The following is a 15975-nucleotide window of genomic DNA, read 5'->3' on the forward strand; positions in this document are numbered from 1 at the left end:
ACAACAACAACTAGATTACGTCACTAAGTTATCGCGATCGCGATCATGGTCAAATGAAAAGAAATGATTACTTTCAGCGAAATAACCCTGAATCAATGAAGGACGAACATGTGAAGGTCTAGTCCGTCTTGTCAATAAAAAAAGCTCGATACGTGTGTAGGCCGCAGGGCCGCTTTTGGCCTATTTGGGCTCAGGGTGGGCCGAGCACCGCGGTGCGCCTCGGCTGTGGTGAGGTCGGGTCATGCCTCCTGGCAGGACGTTGCTGGCATGGTTGGGAACAGCCCTCAAGTACGGATGCATTACGCATTGTGCCCTGGAGTACGTGGGAGGCCTGGTGGTGGTGAGAAATTTTAATGTTTGTTTTCAAAAAATCAAATCTACTAGAATCTGGACATACCACAAACGGTCGTAGTTTGTGAAGAATTATTTTGAGTACAGTGCAGTATTGACCAAAAGGAAACGCGAACGCCTCTCTTGATTGGTGGGCACTGCACTGTTTTTGTTCAATGATTGAGTTGACGAGCGCTTCTCAGATTAACTTTGATAAATTACATCAGCGCAGGTTCCTTTGTACTCTTATTTTGTTTCTGACAAAACTAATTATTGGAAGGAAAAATGGGGAGTGTGGAGGGGGGGGGGGCATATTGGCTGAGCTTATTACACATTGATATACATCTTATAAAGCCTGTATAAATCTCATTGTAGATGGAGGGACTGATGTTATGAGTTATGACGACCTCCTCGCTTTTCGAAATTCCAAAATGATCCTTTGACCAACCGAAAACACTTATTTTAACCTGTTTCAGATGGTGTGTGTGTGTGTGTGTGTGTGTGTGTATGTGTGAATAAGAGAGACAGAATTGTGAGGAACAGAAATGAAAAAATGAGGTGTGTGTGTGTGTTTTGTGTGTGTGTGTGTGTGTGTGTGCGTGTGTGTGTGTGACGTTTGAAGGAAGAATGGACGAGGTGAGTTGTGGGATTGAAGGGGAAGGGAGGACACGGGGGTTGAATAAGTAGGATACGAGCTCAAACACAGCGACGATGGGGCTCAAAAAAGAGATCTGGGGACTGGGGATGAAGCACCAATGTAACATACAAACAAAGTGCAAGGAGAAAGAAGAAAACACAATAACCTGGAACTGGAAATGCAGGAGTGTGCTTGGGGAGGGATAATGAGTGTGGAAAAACCATGAGTATGCATGGGGGATGACCTGAGGTCAGGTGAACAGCCATCTTGAAAGGTTCTACAATATCGTTACAGAAACGGAAGATGGCGCTCCCCTTAGCGGGGGGGGGGGGGTGGGGGGGTTAATCCCCCTTCAATTTGCACTGGCCGTCTCCGATCCTGAAGCTACCCCGCTCCCTTGTGGGGCGGGATTGCCCAAAGTGATTGGTCAAGAGATTCCCGTACACCTCCAGCAATCCCTCCACGAGGCAGGTGGGCAACTCCGCTCGACACCACGGGCAAGATGTTATTTGCCGAGCGGTTTTAGCAGCCCGCGGTTCGAACCATTAGCAAAGACTAAACCCGATTCATATGCGTTGGCCAAATCGTGCCACAGGTACTCAATGGGGGAAATCACAAAGACGATCAGACGAGCATGAAGAAAAAGAAACCAAAGGTAAGAAATAACAGGATTTATTATTATTTACACCAACCAAAATCAAGAAGAGAAGAAATAAAAGCAATATACGGAAAAATGGAAGGATCAGAAGGACACAAAGCAATTCCTAGCTTATCTACACAAGCTTAACTTATACCCAGGGACAAGACAAACAAAACAAACTCACGTACACAAATAGGGAATTGCAGGCAGGAATGGCTCAGGGAGCGAATGGTCCAGGCCGATGGTAAGGATGCGTCAGGGGGGGGAGAAGGATCGCTCGGTGCGAACAGCAGCCGGCAGCTCTGCGTCTTCACACCCGGCGACAATAGGGCCCCTAGAGGGTCTCGGTTTATTGCCGCAATATCAGCACCCCCTCACGTCTTTCTGTCTTCTCCGGTTCAGCTGGATCACGCATCTCCCCGAATAGGCTTGCGCGTGCGCTTATATTGTGCCTGGTGCGATCAAGCCGCCTGCCTTTTGGAAACGCCCACCGGTGAGCTCGCCTCGGCCTTGGTTGGTCGCGAGGGCTCACCGGTCCCGCCCCTTGATGAGGCACTGGCAGAGCCACGCCTTGTTCCTGGCGCTTGGCTGACTCCTCCCACCTTCTTCTCCGAGATGACCTCGTGTTCAATGGAGTTTGGGGCGATGATGATGCCAATAACAACCACCCAATGCAACGGTGGCGAACGCCGCCGTGCTGGCGCTTTGGAGGCTACGGCGATATTGTAGGGGATCTATCTTATTTGATTCGGTGCAATGAAATGAACTTGTGGAAAACACAGAGCCTTAAACTAGAACACATAATAATGATATAACTATTTAGAAGGGCCTATGATTTTCTACATGTATGCGATGGACTCGCTAAAGGGACGACCTTTGACCTTTACACAAATGGAGGTATTTACAAGAATCATTACATTTACAGAGAGTGGTATTTACAATAATTACACCAAGTGCAGGGTTTCCCAAATCCGTTACACTGCACTCTCATCCTCCAGGCACGTCCCGGGCCTATAAAACTTTACTTACTCCTCAGTCACATTTGCTCTACGGCTAGGATACGGCGGCCGTACCCCCCCTAAATTGACAGAAACGTGCGGCGGCCGCAGAGTTTCTGAGGTGGCCACAGGGTGGCCCTAGGGCGTATGGCTATCTTTTACAGGCCGTAGGGGTCGCCGTGGAATTATAGCGCGGAGTTATAACTTTTTTCATTTCTAGGGTGGCCGTAGCAATTCGACAAGCCGTAGCCATGATGACGATATACATATGAAAAAGAACTGGTATATATACCCACTCGTTACCGTCCGTCTGGCCGCACGTTCGCCTTAGGGCCCCCCTGCGGTCACCTTGCGGGCACCTTGAGGCTACCTTGCGTCTGCCTTGAAAATTATATGGCTGCCGCAGGGACGCCCTAAGGTCACCGTGCGACATCAAATCAAAGACCGTACGGCACCCCCACGTTTTCGGTCTCCACAATTTCTAAATACCCCGTGCGGCTACCCGAAAAATAAAAACATATGTGACTGCTACATTGTGTGACCGTGGAAATACTGCGGCCGCCCTATAATTGCTAGTGGCCGTAGATTTTTTAGACCCTACGGCAGCCGAGCCAAATGTGACTGAAGCATTAATGTGACACGCAGGTGCAATTCCCTCTACAATTAATCTGACCCTGAGTGTGACAGTTTTAAAACACAAATAAGTATGTCCCGCTGTTGCATTGCACCCTGCCTAACAGATTCACGCCCACAGAATAACCGAATTGCGGAATTAATTCTCAAACTAAACATGAACGGTGGGGAGCATTATTCCCCCCTCTGGGGAGCATTATTTACAAGTGACGCTATTTCGACTATTTACACTGCAACCCAGGACCTGTGATTTTTCTTTTAGGGAACAAAAAGAATCCTGTGGGAGGGGAGGAGACAGCATGCACTGCATCGACGCACCAGCACCAATAAAGAGCACCAAAACACCAAAGCACCATAAAGCACCAGTCAGTGCACAGTCAGCACCATGCAGTGCACATTGCCCAATACAATAAAATAAAAAACACTGATGATGGTCTTCCTCGTTCTGCTCTGCTGGTCCGTCGTTCTTCCTGATGTTGTCATGGTCTTTGCTTGCGGCCTATTTGGTGGAAATAAAAAGGCACACAACGCGTCCATCTTTTTTTATTTATGGCCAACAGGGGCCGACTATGGGTGGTTCACCTGTATGGCATAGGTGCTACGTTACCGAGGTCCGCAAGCAAGATCTCCCTTGGGCCATCGTGGCCGGTCCCGGCAGAGGGGCTAGGCCCCAACACGTGGGGTCCATCAGTGGTGCCCTGCCACAGTACCATGGTCCATATGGTGGTGCTCGGCCACAACAACGTGGTCCATAAAGTGGTGCATCGATGCAAGCAGCTGGTTGCGGGAATTTCGGGCACACAGACGCGGCCCCCCCGCACGCTCCCCTCAGTGCCCAGAGAGCACGATCCATGGGTCGGGGAAGGAAGACAGAGAAGGCAGGTGAGTCATGGGTCAGGGTGCAAGGGTACACATCAAACAAGGCAATGCAGAATGAGGGGCGCATGGGAGCGAGCTGAGAAAGGTTCGTCCCTACGTACGCCCTCCACATGTGACCTACACTGCCCCCCTAGCCCCTCCCCGTATTTACGAAAACCTACACATTTACAAATTCGTCTACGTCTCGTCCTCCCCATATCTCCCCTAATACCAAATTCATCCACAATCCCAATTTCTAACCAAATTTGCCATCACCCAATTCATCATCAATCCCTCTTAAGGAGGAAGAGATGGAACAACAACACAATGTCACACCCACGTCATGATGCTTCTTACATCCTCAAAACATTTGCACAGAATACAAAATAATCAAAACATGGCATGGTGTAGAGTTCTGTCACCTCAGGTGTGTGGATGTAGATGGTGCGAGGAGATTTCAATCCTATCTACCTTCTAAATGACTTTAACACACTTTACACTACCCGGGGTCTTTCCCTGAAAATCCATTGGCCACCTTACTCTATGCGGTTCTAAAAACCAATTCCCATTGACCAAACTGTGGTGCTCATCAATATGGGATCTCACTCCCCCGGTTCAACTCCCTGTGCCTTTGCACAATTTCGGGACTGAGTCGTGGGGATCCCCTAACAGGTCTACTTACCTGTGCGCCTCCGCCACTGAAGTTGCTTCCCGAGCGTACCTGCTCCTCGCTAACCTACCTGGGGAAGGCCCTCCCTGGCGCTTACCCCCCTCGGTGCCCTCTCTGGCACTGGGCTACCCGGGTGCTTCCTCTGGATCCTCGGGCCCCATTCAACTCTAACTGGCTCCCAGAGCCTACCTGCGGCCTCACCTGGCCAACAGACTACCAGTGGCGGAGCGCTCAACCAACCATCCCTCTAACAGGCCACACACCCAGTCTTTTCCACGTCACTAATGCACCCATCCAAACACCATTCTTCCACACACACCACAGATGCCAATATCCAACCACAATTTACCTATACCCTCTACCTAACTCTTAAACTACCCTCCCCGGGTATTCGCGATGGGGGTCCATCCTGCCCATACACTCCTTCACACCATCCACTCCACTCCACAGTTTCCACCATACTCACTCCACACCATCCATTCCATACTCCATATATGCCAGACCATTTATTCCATACAACCATGCTCACCTGTGCCATCACTCCTACACCTGGTACCTCCTGCACCCTCCTTCCTCCAGGACCATTTGCTCAACACAACACACAATCACCATTTCTCAGTCATACACTGCTCCGTACACTTTCAATTCTCTAAACCATTGCCTCAGGCACCCAGATTTTCCCACGCTCACACACACATCCTTCCCGAGCATTGCCTAGCAATTCCTCATTTGCTCAATATCAAGATTCTCACACATACGGCATCATTTGAGCTACCTGGTGCCCTTCTAAAACTCGCACTTCCCCGTCGCCCCTTATACTATTGCGCTCCCTCGTCGTTATAATCCATCTAATCTATTCTATGTCCCCGACTACCTGTACAATGTCGCTACTTACCTCTACCGATACCTATGGTCATTTTTCTAGATCCCTATACATTATCCAAACCCTCCCTCGGCGAGCTTACACTGCCATAAACCCCATAACTAGTGCTCATGTGCCCCGTGGCGCGAGGGGTGGCAGAGTTGCCATCCCACCACCTTGGGCATCTTCCATTATCAATTTTTCCCATTCAATTCCAATTCTTGCCAATCCAAAATTTGCCAATCTGCCAATCAAATTTGGCTCATCAATTTTTGCCAATCACCAACTCCCTATCCCTACCAAATGTCCATTAACTTGAGCCTCGGTGCGTCTTTACATTTCCAAAGCTCGGCTTCGCCAAGCCGAGCTATGAACGCGGGTGGTTCATTTCCTGCAGTTGGAGCCGTCTGGCACTCGGTTCAGGGGAGGGGGTTCGCTCGGGCCGAGATCCCAAGGTCCACCTTGGCGCGGAGCCTTTCGGTCTCCCGCCCGATGGCCCAACCTCGCCCGACCGGAACGCCGCAACCACAAGGGGTCGCCGTGCCGACCCTTCCTACCTGCCCTCGAACCGGGCCGCCCGCTCCACTGAGCGGAGCACGGACGCGACCGTGCAGAGCGAGGCCCGGCGCGGATCGCGCATGGCGGTTCCTTTTAAACCGCCGTGATTACGATCCCCGCTGGTTCCCGCAGCACCCAAAGCCCGGCACGAACCGAGGGCTCGCGTCGGCGAAACGTCGATCTAACCGCTGCTCCGTTTAACGTCGATGCTTCACTTGCATGCTTACACCACGCGTTCCGTTCCTTATTCACACATCCAGGTGTCTCCATACTCTTCGTTATTGTACTTCCTCTTACACACCACCCAGGTACACTCATTACGCTCACAGACTTCATCACACACCTGACCACCGCACACCTTGGCACACACTCGTCGTTCGCACACTTCATCAACACACCTCCTCGCGCCCACTCCTCGGGCACACCCTCTGTGACAACCATGGGTGTGCACTCTTTTGCACACCCAATCACGCGCTTCCATGTGCCCTCTCGCACCCGTGCCAACACCAACTCAGGTGTACATTCCCGCACACGCTCAACCATTCCAGGTGTGCATTCTTCCATTCCAGGTGTGCATTCTCTCTCACCTGCCACAACCAACTCGTGCTCCGTGTCACTCTTACCACCACACTCTGTCGTGCGTTCACTCTCACTCTCATCAGCACACTCACTCCTCGGCGCACACTCTTTCCTCACACACACCTCCGTTCCACACCTTTCTCGTGCACCTGTCGCACTCTCTCCCGGTACATATTCCGTACCACTCATGGGGGTGCATTCTTGCACACAGCCGATCACCGCCGCACACGCTGGCTCACAAATACCTTCCGCATTCCCAAAAGTCGGACATCCTTGCACACCTCCTCTTTCCACACACTCTGTACCTGTCGCACACCTCACCAGCGGCCTCTCACGAACGCCCGGGTCCAAACCAACACCCAAGCTGACTGAATCTCCCCTCACACCATATACATTTCCGAGTATATCGCCACTCACCTCGGCACCTCGTCTTCGCTCCTCCTCCGCCACCTGCAAACTTTTTATTTGGTCAGTAAGCACATCATCATGATTTGAGCACAGCCTTTGTACATAATCCATCACTTCCTCCTTTATCTCCCTCTGAGTTTCCCTCCGTCTCTTCTTAATTTCACTCACCCCCTCTTCCACTTCCTCTAATTTTTGTTTCACCTCTTTTATTTCCCGGTGCGCCCCCTCAATTTCTTCCTCTAATGCCACCTTGGTCGTTTCTATGTGCGTCCTTACTTCCCGTTCTTTTGTCTCCATTGCCTCTGTCACCTCGTCCAACCTCTTTGTCAGTCCCTCATGTACCGTCTGACACTCCTTCTTTATGACTGCTACGTCCTTCTTGATTTCCTTCTGGGTCGCCTTCAACCCCTCGATCACGGCCGTATTCTTTTTTACCTGTTCCTTCAATTCCCTTTGTCCCACTGTCAGCTGCCCCACCCCCTGCGTCAACTCCTCTATGCCACCTTGTAACTTTGCCGTCCCATTTCTCACCTCTTTCTCCATATGCTCCTCACCCCGCTTTACCTCCTCGCGTACCCCCACGACCTCTTCACCCACAACTCGTCTGATCTCCTCCCCCCATTTCTCCCATCTCTTTGGTAGATGCCGCCCTCATCTGCTCCAAATCATTCCTCTGGGCATCCAATTTGGTTTCTAACCCGATTTTCACCTCCTCTATCTGATTCCCCATCTGTTTAATTTCCCGGGCGGATTGCTCCCCTATTTCCCTCAATTTGCCTTCCATGGTGTTTTCTAACCCCCCTAACCCATTCTTCACCCCTTCCATCTGGTTCTCCTGGGCAGCCATTCTATTTTCCAACCCCGTTAACCCCTCCTTCATTTCCACAATTTGATTACCCATGTCCTCCAATTGGCCCCCTAATTTACCTTCTAGCCCTTCCAACCTGTTGTCTAACCCCTCAAATTTATTGTCTAAACCCTCAAATTTGGCCTCTAGCCCCCCGATTTGATTTCCCATGTCCGTTTTCAATCCCCCGATTTGATTTTCTAATCGCTCCCCCATTCTGTTTTCCATTCCGTCAATTTGGTTTCCCATCTGCTCCCTGTTCTTCTCGCTCCGAGCATCCATTTTTTTTTCCATTTGCTCACCCATCTTGGCCATAAGGGCCTCCATTTGCAGCATGAAAAGGTTCAAATCCACTGGTGCTGCGGGCGTGGCTGCCATAGCCACGCGCGAGGCGCCATTTTGTGGGCCTGAAACCTCGTGCGCGAGGCCGCCATTTTGTGCGTCTGAAACCCCCGCTACCACATCCTCATTGCTCTCCTCCTCCATTTCCTCCCTGGGGTCCTGGGTCGATTCTATCCCCTGTAACTCCCCTACCGGCATCCGGTCGCCTTGATCATCCATGGCACGATTTTTAATTTGGAATATTAATAATAATTTCGGCCGCTTCTAATTTTGAGTGCGTTAAGCGCACTTCGGATCCGAATCCCAATCCTGACACCAATTGTTACGGAAACGGAGGACGGCGCTCCCCTTAGCGGGGGGGGGGGGGGGTTCATCCCCCTTCTATTTGCACTGGCCGTCTCCGATCCTGAAGCTACCCCGCTCCCTTGTGGGGCGGGATTGCCCGAAGTGATTGGTCAAGGGATTCCCGTACACCTCCGGCAATCCCTCCACGAGGCAGGTGGGCAACTCCGCTCGAAACCACGGGCAAGATGTTATTTGCCGAGCGGTTTTAGCAGCCCGAGGTTCGAACCATTAGCAAAGACTAAACCCGATTCATATGCGTTGGCCAAATCATGCCACAGGTACTCAATGGGGGAAATCACAAAGACGATCGGACGAGCATGAAGAAAAAGAAACCAAAGGTAAGAAATAACAGGATTTATTATTATTTACACCAACCAAAATCAAGAAGAGAAGAAATAAAAGCAATATACGGAAAAATGGAAGGATCAGAAGGACACAGAGCAATTCCTAGCTTATCTACACAGGCTTAACTTATACCCAGGGACAAGACACACAAAACAAACTTACGTACACAAATAGGGAATTGCAGGCAGGAATGGCTCAGGGAGCGAATGGTCCAGGCCGATGGTAAGGATGCGTCAGGGGGGGAGAAGGATCCAGGCAGCGGTAAGCGTTGAAGTTCACGCTCCGGGCTCGGTGCGAACAGCAGCCGGCAGCTCTGCGTTTTCACACCCGGCGACAATAGGGCCCCTGGAGGGTCTCGGTTTATTGCCGCAATATCAGCACCCCCTCACGTCTTTCTGTCTTCTCCGGTTCAGCTGGATCACGCATCTCCCCGAATAGGCTTGCGCATGTGCTTATATTGTGCCTGGTGCGATCAAGCCGCCTGCCTTTTGGAAACGCCCACCGGTGAACTCGCCTCGGCCTTGGTTGGTCGGGAGGGCTCACCGGTCCCGCCCCTTGATGAGGCGCTGGCAGAGCCACGCCTTGTTCCTGGCGCTTGGCTGACTCCTCCCACCTTCTTCTCCGAGATGACCTCGTGTTCAATGGAGTTTGGGGCGATGATGATGCCAATAACAACCACCCAATGCAACGGTGGCGAACACCGCCGTGCTGGCGCTTTGGAGGCCACGGCGATATTGTAGGGGATCTATCTTATTTGATTCGGTGCAATGCAATGAACTTGTGGAAAACACAGAGCCTTAAACTAGAACACATAATAATGATATAACTATTTAGAAGGGCCTATGATTTTCTACATGTATGCGATGGACTAGCTAAAGGGACGACCTTTGACCTTTACACAAATGGAGGTATTTACAAGAATCATTACATTTACAGAGGGTGGTATTTACAATAATTACACGAAGTGCAGGGTTTCCCAAATCCGTTACACTATCTTAAATTTATTCAAAATTTGGTCATGCACTACTTTCAACATCAGTTAGTTAGTTGCTCACCATGGTTTACACGGATCTTCAGTTCTTGCTTTTTTATTTTTGCATATGCATTTATTTGCATTTTTAATATCATCATGATTATCATTGAGTGATTCTTCACAACGGTTGATCATATTGTGATGTGATGGTTATAAAAGTCTATTGTCGTTGCCTAATATCCGCAGTGCTGCGGTCCATCCATGGAGCCGACTCTCTACACAAACGACATGGTGTTTGCAGAGACCATAAGCCGTCGGTTGTTCCGTATCTGCAGGTGCTCTTACACTCTGTGCATCTATCTACTCTGGATTTGATTATTTCTTTTTTGGAATAGATTCAAGGGAAAAGTCATAATGAGGTTGTCAGGATCGCAACAATGTATTACATGAGATAACAAGTAAAATTACAGCCTGACGTACGAGATAGTTCAAAAAGGTCCTTTGTGACCCCCGTGAGCATGAGCTGTATTTGAGGAGAGCGAATGATGCGTTACCCACGCTCGCCTGGGAGTGATGGTCAGTCCGGTGTGTTTGAGCAAAACTCTTTCCATTTGGTGCAGGGGGGATGTGGTGGTGGTCTGCAATCCCATGGACCCTCACACGCAGATCTGCAAGCGTGTGATTGGGATGGAAGGTGACATTGTCTGCACCAGAAACAATTCATATTGGATCAAGAAATATCAACATGTGAGGTTCTCATTAATATGAAGAAAATAACCATCACCGGGGTGGTTTGGGGCAATTAGTTGATTTTAGCTCACCTGGAATGTAGTTCGAGGCTGTTCATGGGATGATGCGTCGTCCGTTCATTTGAAAACATTTGGTATGTTTGAACTCAAGTTTATTCACAGAATTAACAAAAATCGGGATCAAAGGGGGTCTACCGGGGGTCAAAGTGGGTACAGGTTTGACCCCCCCCCCCCCCCTCAATAGAACTAGACACATAGTTTTCATAAAACTTGACCACAACATTCATCTCCCGTGATGTACCAAAGTTTGTCACACAATTAAGAAAATCAGGACCTGGGGGTTTACGGGGCATCAAAGTGGGTCCAGCTCTGCCCTTCCCCCCCCCCCCCCTCCCAAATAGGTATTTGCTCTCTTCCCTGAAACTACACACATGATTTTGAAGAAACTTGACCACAACCTTCATCACCCATGATGCACCAGAGTTTGTTCACGGCACTGAAAAAAATTGGGGTTTGAGGGCGTCTATGGGGGGGGGGGGGGGAATTTGCCCCCCAAAATAGGTATTTTTTGTTTGTCTTATGATTACGTTAGTATGATTCTACATGTTGGTCTGTCTCCTAGCAACCATTGAAATTGGTTTAAAATACCTTTAGTCGGTGAAGTATCCTGCTTTATTCTACCAGGTGTGTGCCCACTGCCCAGGGGTGTTTCCCTATTTTTTTTACATTGATCTAACACTCATCGAGGACCTTGTGCGTAAAGTGCATAAATTACATGCTGGGCAAACATATCGGTATTCGGTGGCCAGAGGTTATGTTTTCTCCCCTGTCTGTTTGTCTGTGAACAGGATATTTCAAAAAGTTATGGATGGATTCTGACGAAACTTGGTGAACAGGTTGGGTGTGTGACAGGAACAAATTGGTTCGATTTTGGTGAAGATTCGGATCCGCATCCGGATACGAGAATGTTCTAAGCGATTCTTCACCATTGAGAGATGGGGCTAAAGACGGTACATAGCACTATATCTCAAAAAGGTATGGACTAATTCGGAGTACACTTGGTGGACAGGTTGGGTGTGTGACGAGGACAAATTGTTTCGATTTTGGGTCGGATCCAGCCTATCAGTGGCATACAAAACATAAACCGTTTAGCCTGGCAGAGGTATGCCCTCCACCGAGTGCCATCCTGGTTACCAATGCAAAGATGATGGAATCTTTCACCCCCTCCTCTCCAACCCCAACCCTCATGGAACCCAAATCTTCACTGACGCAATTGGTTAATCTGCCTCGATAATTATCGTATGTATCGATCAGTTCTTGTTTCGTAAATGAAAATACTAATTTGATGCTAAAGTTCATGATTTGGTCCCGAATGAGTATGTAATTAGTAATTACGTACAACCTCACTGATCATTAACTCTATCGTCTTACAATAGACATCAACATGCATTCCCCTAAACCCACACCCCATGCATCCATCAGGTTCCCATTGGCCACGTCTGGTTGGAAGGGGACAACCTGGACCACTCGAGTGACTCCCGACTGTATGGCCCTGTCCCGTACGCCCTGATTCGCAGTCGCGTCATCTGGAAGGTTAATTTTTGTTCTGGTTTGCACGAGTTTGTTGAATTACTTGGTGTTTATTCAAGATGAACATGATTATAATCTGAAGTAGGACTTATGCTGGAATGTTATAAGCTTATCATTGCTGGCAGGATAGCTTATGCACACTCTCCTCTAAGTTGTCTAGCCTGGGTTCGAATACTGACCCAGCTATAAACCGTCGTCCCGGTGTTTCACCAGCGGGATGATTCATCAACGTGTATGCCGTCCCTCTAATGGACGTTAAACTCGGTGTCCCATCTGCTGGTATTCGTTGGTGAATGATAAATATCTCATGGTATCCGAAGAGCAGGCAAGCTGTCGACGGTACCCTGAACATGTTGCAGGGGGAACTGCAACGGTGGCACACATGCTGCAGAAATGGTGCAAATGCTGCATACAAATGTATAGAAGAACCACCTTTGGAGGCCATTTTTCCCCCGCAGAGCAGGGGCTGGCCTTTTTCGGGCACCGTGGTCCCTTTTTTGAAGCAATGTTTTATGGCCGGATGCCCTTCCTGCCACCAACCCTGTTAGTCGCCTCTTGCAACACAGAGGGAATTACCAGTGAACTGGTACTCAATTTGCCGACCTCAGAAGGATGACATTGACAGGCTGAGTCAACCCCCGTGGTGTTAATTTAGCGATCGACCAGGATTCGACCAGGATTCAAACCCAGGATCCGAGGTTCCCAAGCCGGCACCCTAACCGCTAAGCCAACACCAGGCTCCTGCATACAAATGTGTAGAAGAACCACCTTTCGAGGCCATTTTTCCCCGCAGAGCAGGGGTTGGCCTTTTTCGGGCACCTTGGTCCCTTTTTTGAAGCAATGTTTTATGGCCGGATGCCCTTCCTGCCACCAACCCTGTTAGTCGCCTCTTGCAACACAGAGGGAATTACCAGTGAACTGGTACTCAATTTGCCGACCTCAGAAGGATGACAGGCTGAGTCAACCCCCCTGGTGTTAATTTAGCGATCGACCAGGATTCGAACCCAGGATCCGAGGTTCCCAAGCCGGCACCCTAACCGCTAAGCCAACACCAGGCTCCTGCATACAAATGCATGAATGAGCTTATTGTTTTCTAGAAACTTCTTCCAGAGGTGCACAAGAGTCTGAAGTCTTTGAGACAACTACTCCACCGCCTTTTTATACAGTCTGGTGAGGCTTCTGGACTGTTCCAGAAGGTCTACCAATGGAATCCCGCTAATTATGAGCATAGCTCTAGTGAACCTCCAGTGAGTTTAACACCAATAATGTGCCTTTGTATTTGTCAGCAGATTATCTTGGCGTGTGCATCCCCGTACAGATTTGGCCCCTGTCAAACTTTGGAAGCATCAACAAGTGTCCGACCAGGAGCATTCACAAGAACTGATTTTACAGCCTGTGAAGGGACGAGCACAAAAACAAGTGCGCGTACCAATAAGATTCATCTATCCTTCCACCAAGAAGCAGATTCTGGCCTTTTGCAAACCAACCCACGATGGCGTTTGTTCCGTTACGTCTCCAAACCTCGGGTTGCACTTTGTACATTTACAACTTTTATAACAGAATTTTTTTTGCAGTTAATCTTATTTTACCGTGCATCAAAATGGTCCGTCGATTTTATAGGTTTCTATGTTGCAGCTCAACACCGTGATGGTCAAATTGTATCAACAAATCTCTTGAGCCTGACATCCGTGCACCTCGTGGTCGGAGGAAGAATGATGCCCTCCAAAGATGTCAATTTCATTTGGATTTCAGATTTTTGTTATTTAACATTAACGTTTGGATTTCAGACTCATCCAACCCTCATCCAAGGTCTGTTTTTGTTATCCAGTGCTGTGAATACCTATCGACGCAGTCATTTGTCGTAATGTTAAAATGAAACAGTAAAACTTCAACCACTGACATTTACGAGGTGTGAAAGGTTGTACTCTTGACTACATCTTGCAATCCTCAAGACTTTCAATTTTTGTTCCTGTGAATATTATAACAGGAGATGTAGTTGATTGATTTAAAGCTATTCCTCCTTTAAAATTTGATCTCTCACTTTTCTGCACTAGTGGATATGGGGTAAGACTGGGCCATGCCCCTTTCTTTCTTTTTTCTTCTTTTTTTTGTATACTGAATCGAGGCTCGTGAAAGAGCTAACATTTACTTCACAAACAAATCAACCAGACAAACAAAATACCCAAAAAGAGGGAGCGGATGACAAGATGGGGAGAGAAGGGGAAGCACACAAACACAACATCCGAGAGCAGGGAGATGTGTGGAAGGGAGAGGGCCCGGGGGGAGGAGGCATGGGAAGGGGGGGGGAGGGAGGGGAGCCATCCCCTCGGACATAATGGCGAGCCATCCACTCCATGAGTTTGTGCATTTGGCATTTTAATTGTGAGAAAGGCAGACTCTGAGTCTGGGAGGGTAGGTGGTTCGAAAGTCGGCTGAGTCATAACAACGACATAAAAATGGCACACAAACAACAACCATGGCCACGACTACAGAAGCAGCCAGAACGGCACTCGGTAGAGAGCGTACCTCCGCCAGGCTGAACAGTTTACGTTTTGTATCCCACTGATAGGCCAGAGCTGGATCCAGACATGAACCAAAATCGAATCGATGTGTCTTTGTCACAAACCAAACATGTCCACCATGTTTCGGCCAAATCCATGCATAACTTTTTGAGATATCCTACTGAAAGGCAAACAGACAGGGGTGAAAATATTTGGTGGTGGAGGTGATTATATACATATATATATATACTAGGGCATTGCCCGTACTATATCTATATCTAAAATTATATCCCCCCCCCTCTATTTACATGAAATGGTTTGGTCCAAAGCGAACGGCTTGCGAGTACGGTGACAATCCCCCCCTCTATTTACATGCAATGGTTTGGTCCAAAGCGAACGGCTTCCGGAGTTTGGTAAAGAAATCGCCATCGCGTGCACAAACGCGCAGGAAAGCGAATGAATCGCAAATTCGGTTTTATTAGTTTTAAAACATAGTTTAACGCCAACATAGTTTGCAAACGTGAAATAAATGAATACGCTCTCAAATGTGCCATCCGAGGCAGAGTGTGTCCTCCACGTTCGGCACACGCGATCGTTCGCTGCTCTCTGATTGGTTGAATCGTTTTTTGGACATAGCTCGGTAAGTAATTGTCCGATTAATATGAAACCTTGAAAAGGCACATCCTCGGGTCCCCAGCAATATACCTGGCAAGTTAAAAGTATATCGGACCCGTGGTTGTCGAGAAACAGCGGTCACAGACAAACGTACAGACGTACAAACGTACAGACGTACAGAGATTACTGGAATTATAGATAGATACATACATACATAGACGTGTATAAATATCCGGGTGATGTCCCTGTGTCTGCCCCATTGTTCAATTAATCTGGGGTTAATGGGACCATGATGGACCAAATGGACCTGCCTTTCACCCCCATATATGTTTGGGAAACAAAGCTCGATATACACGTCATGACGTCACACACGTTTACATCACAGGGGAGCAGAGTTTGTGGACTCCTCATTAAACCATGAGATTCACGTGAGAACACCGAGTTTTCCCCTAAATCTCCATTTTCAGTAAATCACATTAAAAAACAATATAATGA

General features: G+C 48.6%; 2 protein-coding genes across 3 annotated transcripts in view; both read left to right on the forward strand.

The window, feature by feature from the left end:
• Positions 1-15975, forward strand: part of LOC144893007 (uncharacterized) — an 812187-nt gene that overhangs the window by 422829 nt on the left and 373383 nt on the right. The window lies entirely within an intron of this gene.
• IMMP1L (inner mitochondrial membrane peptidase subunit 1) lies at positions 9-14269 on the forward strand. 2 transcript variants are annotated; one of them, XM_078782310.1, is made up of 6 exons: positions 8227-8861; positions 8986-9045; positions 10272-10360; positions 10646-10772; positions 12257-12367; positions 13683-14269. In XM_078782310.1, the coding sequence occupies exons 2-6, from the start codon at positions 9025-9027 to the stop codon at positions 13746-13748; spliced, it is 414 nt and encodes a 137-aa protein (XP_078638436.1). In that variant the 5' UTR covers positions 8227-8861; positions 8986-9024; the 3' UTR covers positions 13749-14269. The 2 variants fall into 2 exon arrangements, with proteins under 2 accessions (XP_078638435.1, XP_078638436.1); XM_078782309.1 differs by lacking the exons at positions 8227-8861; positions 8986-9045 and adding an exon at positions 9-340.

This window comes from Myxine glutinosa, chromosome 7 (genome assembly GCF_964187855.1).
Source record: "Myxine glutinosa chromosome 7, kmMyxGlut1.1, whole genome shotgun sequence".
Classification (NCBI taxonomy): Eukaryota; Metazoa; Chordata; class Myxini; order Myxiniformes; family Myxinidae; genus Myxine; species Myxine glutinosa.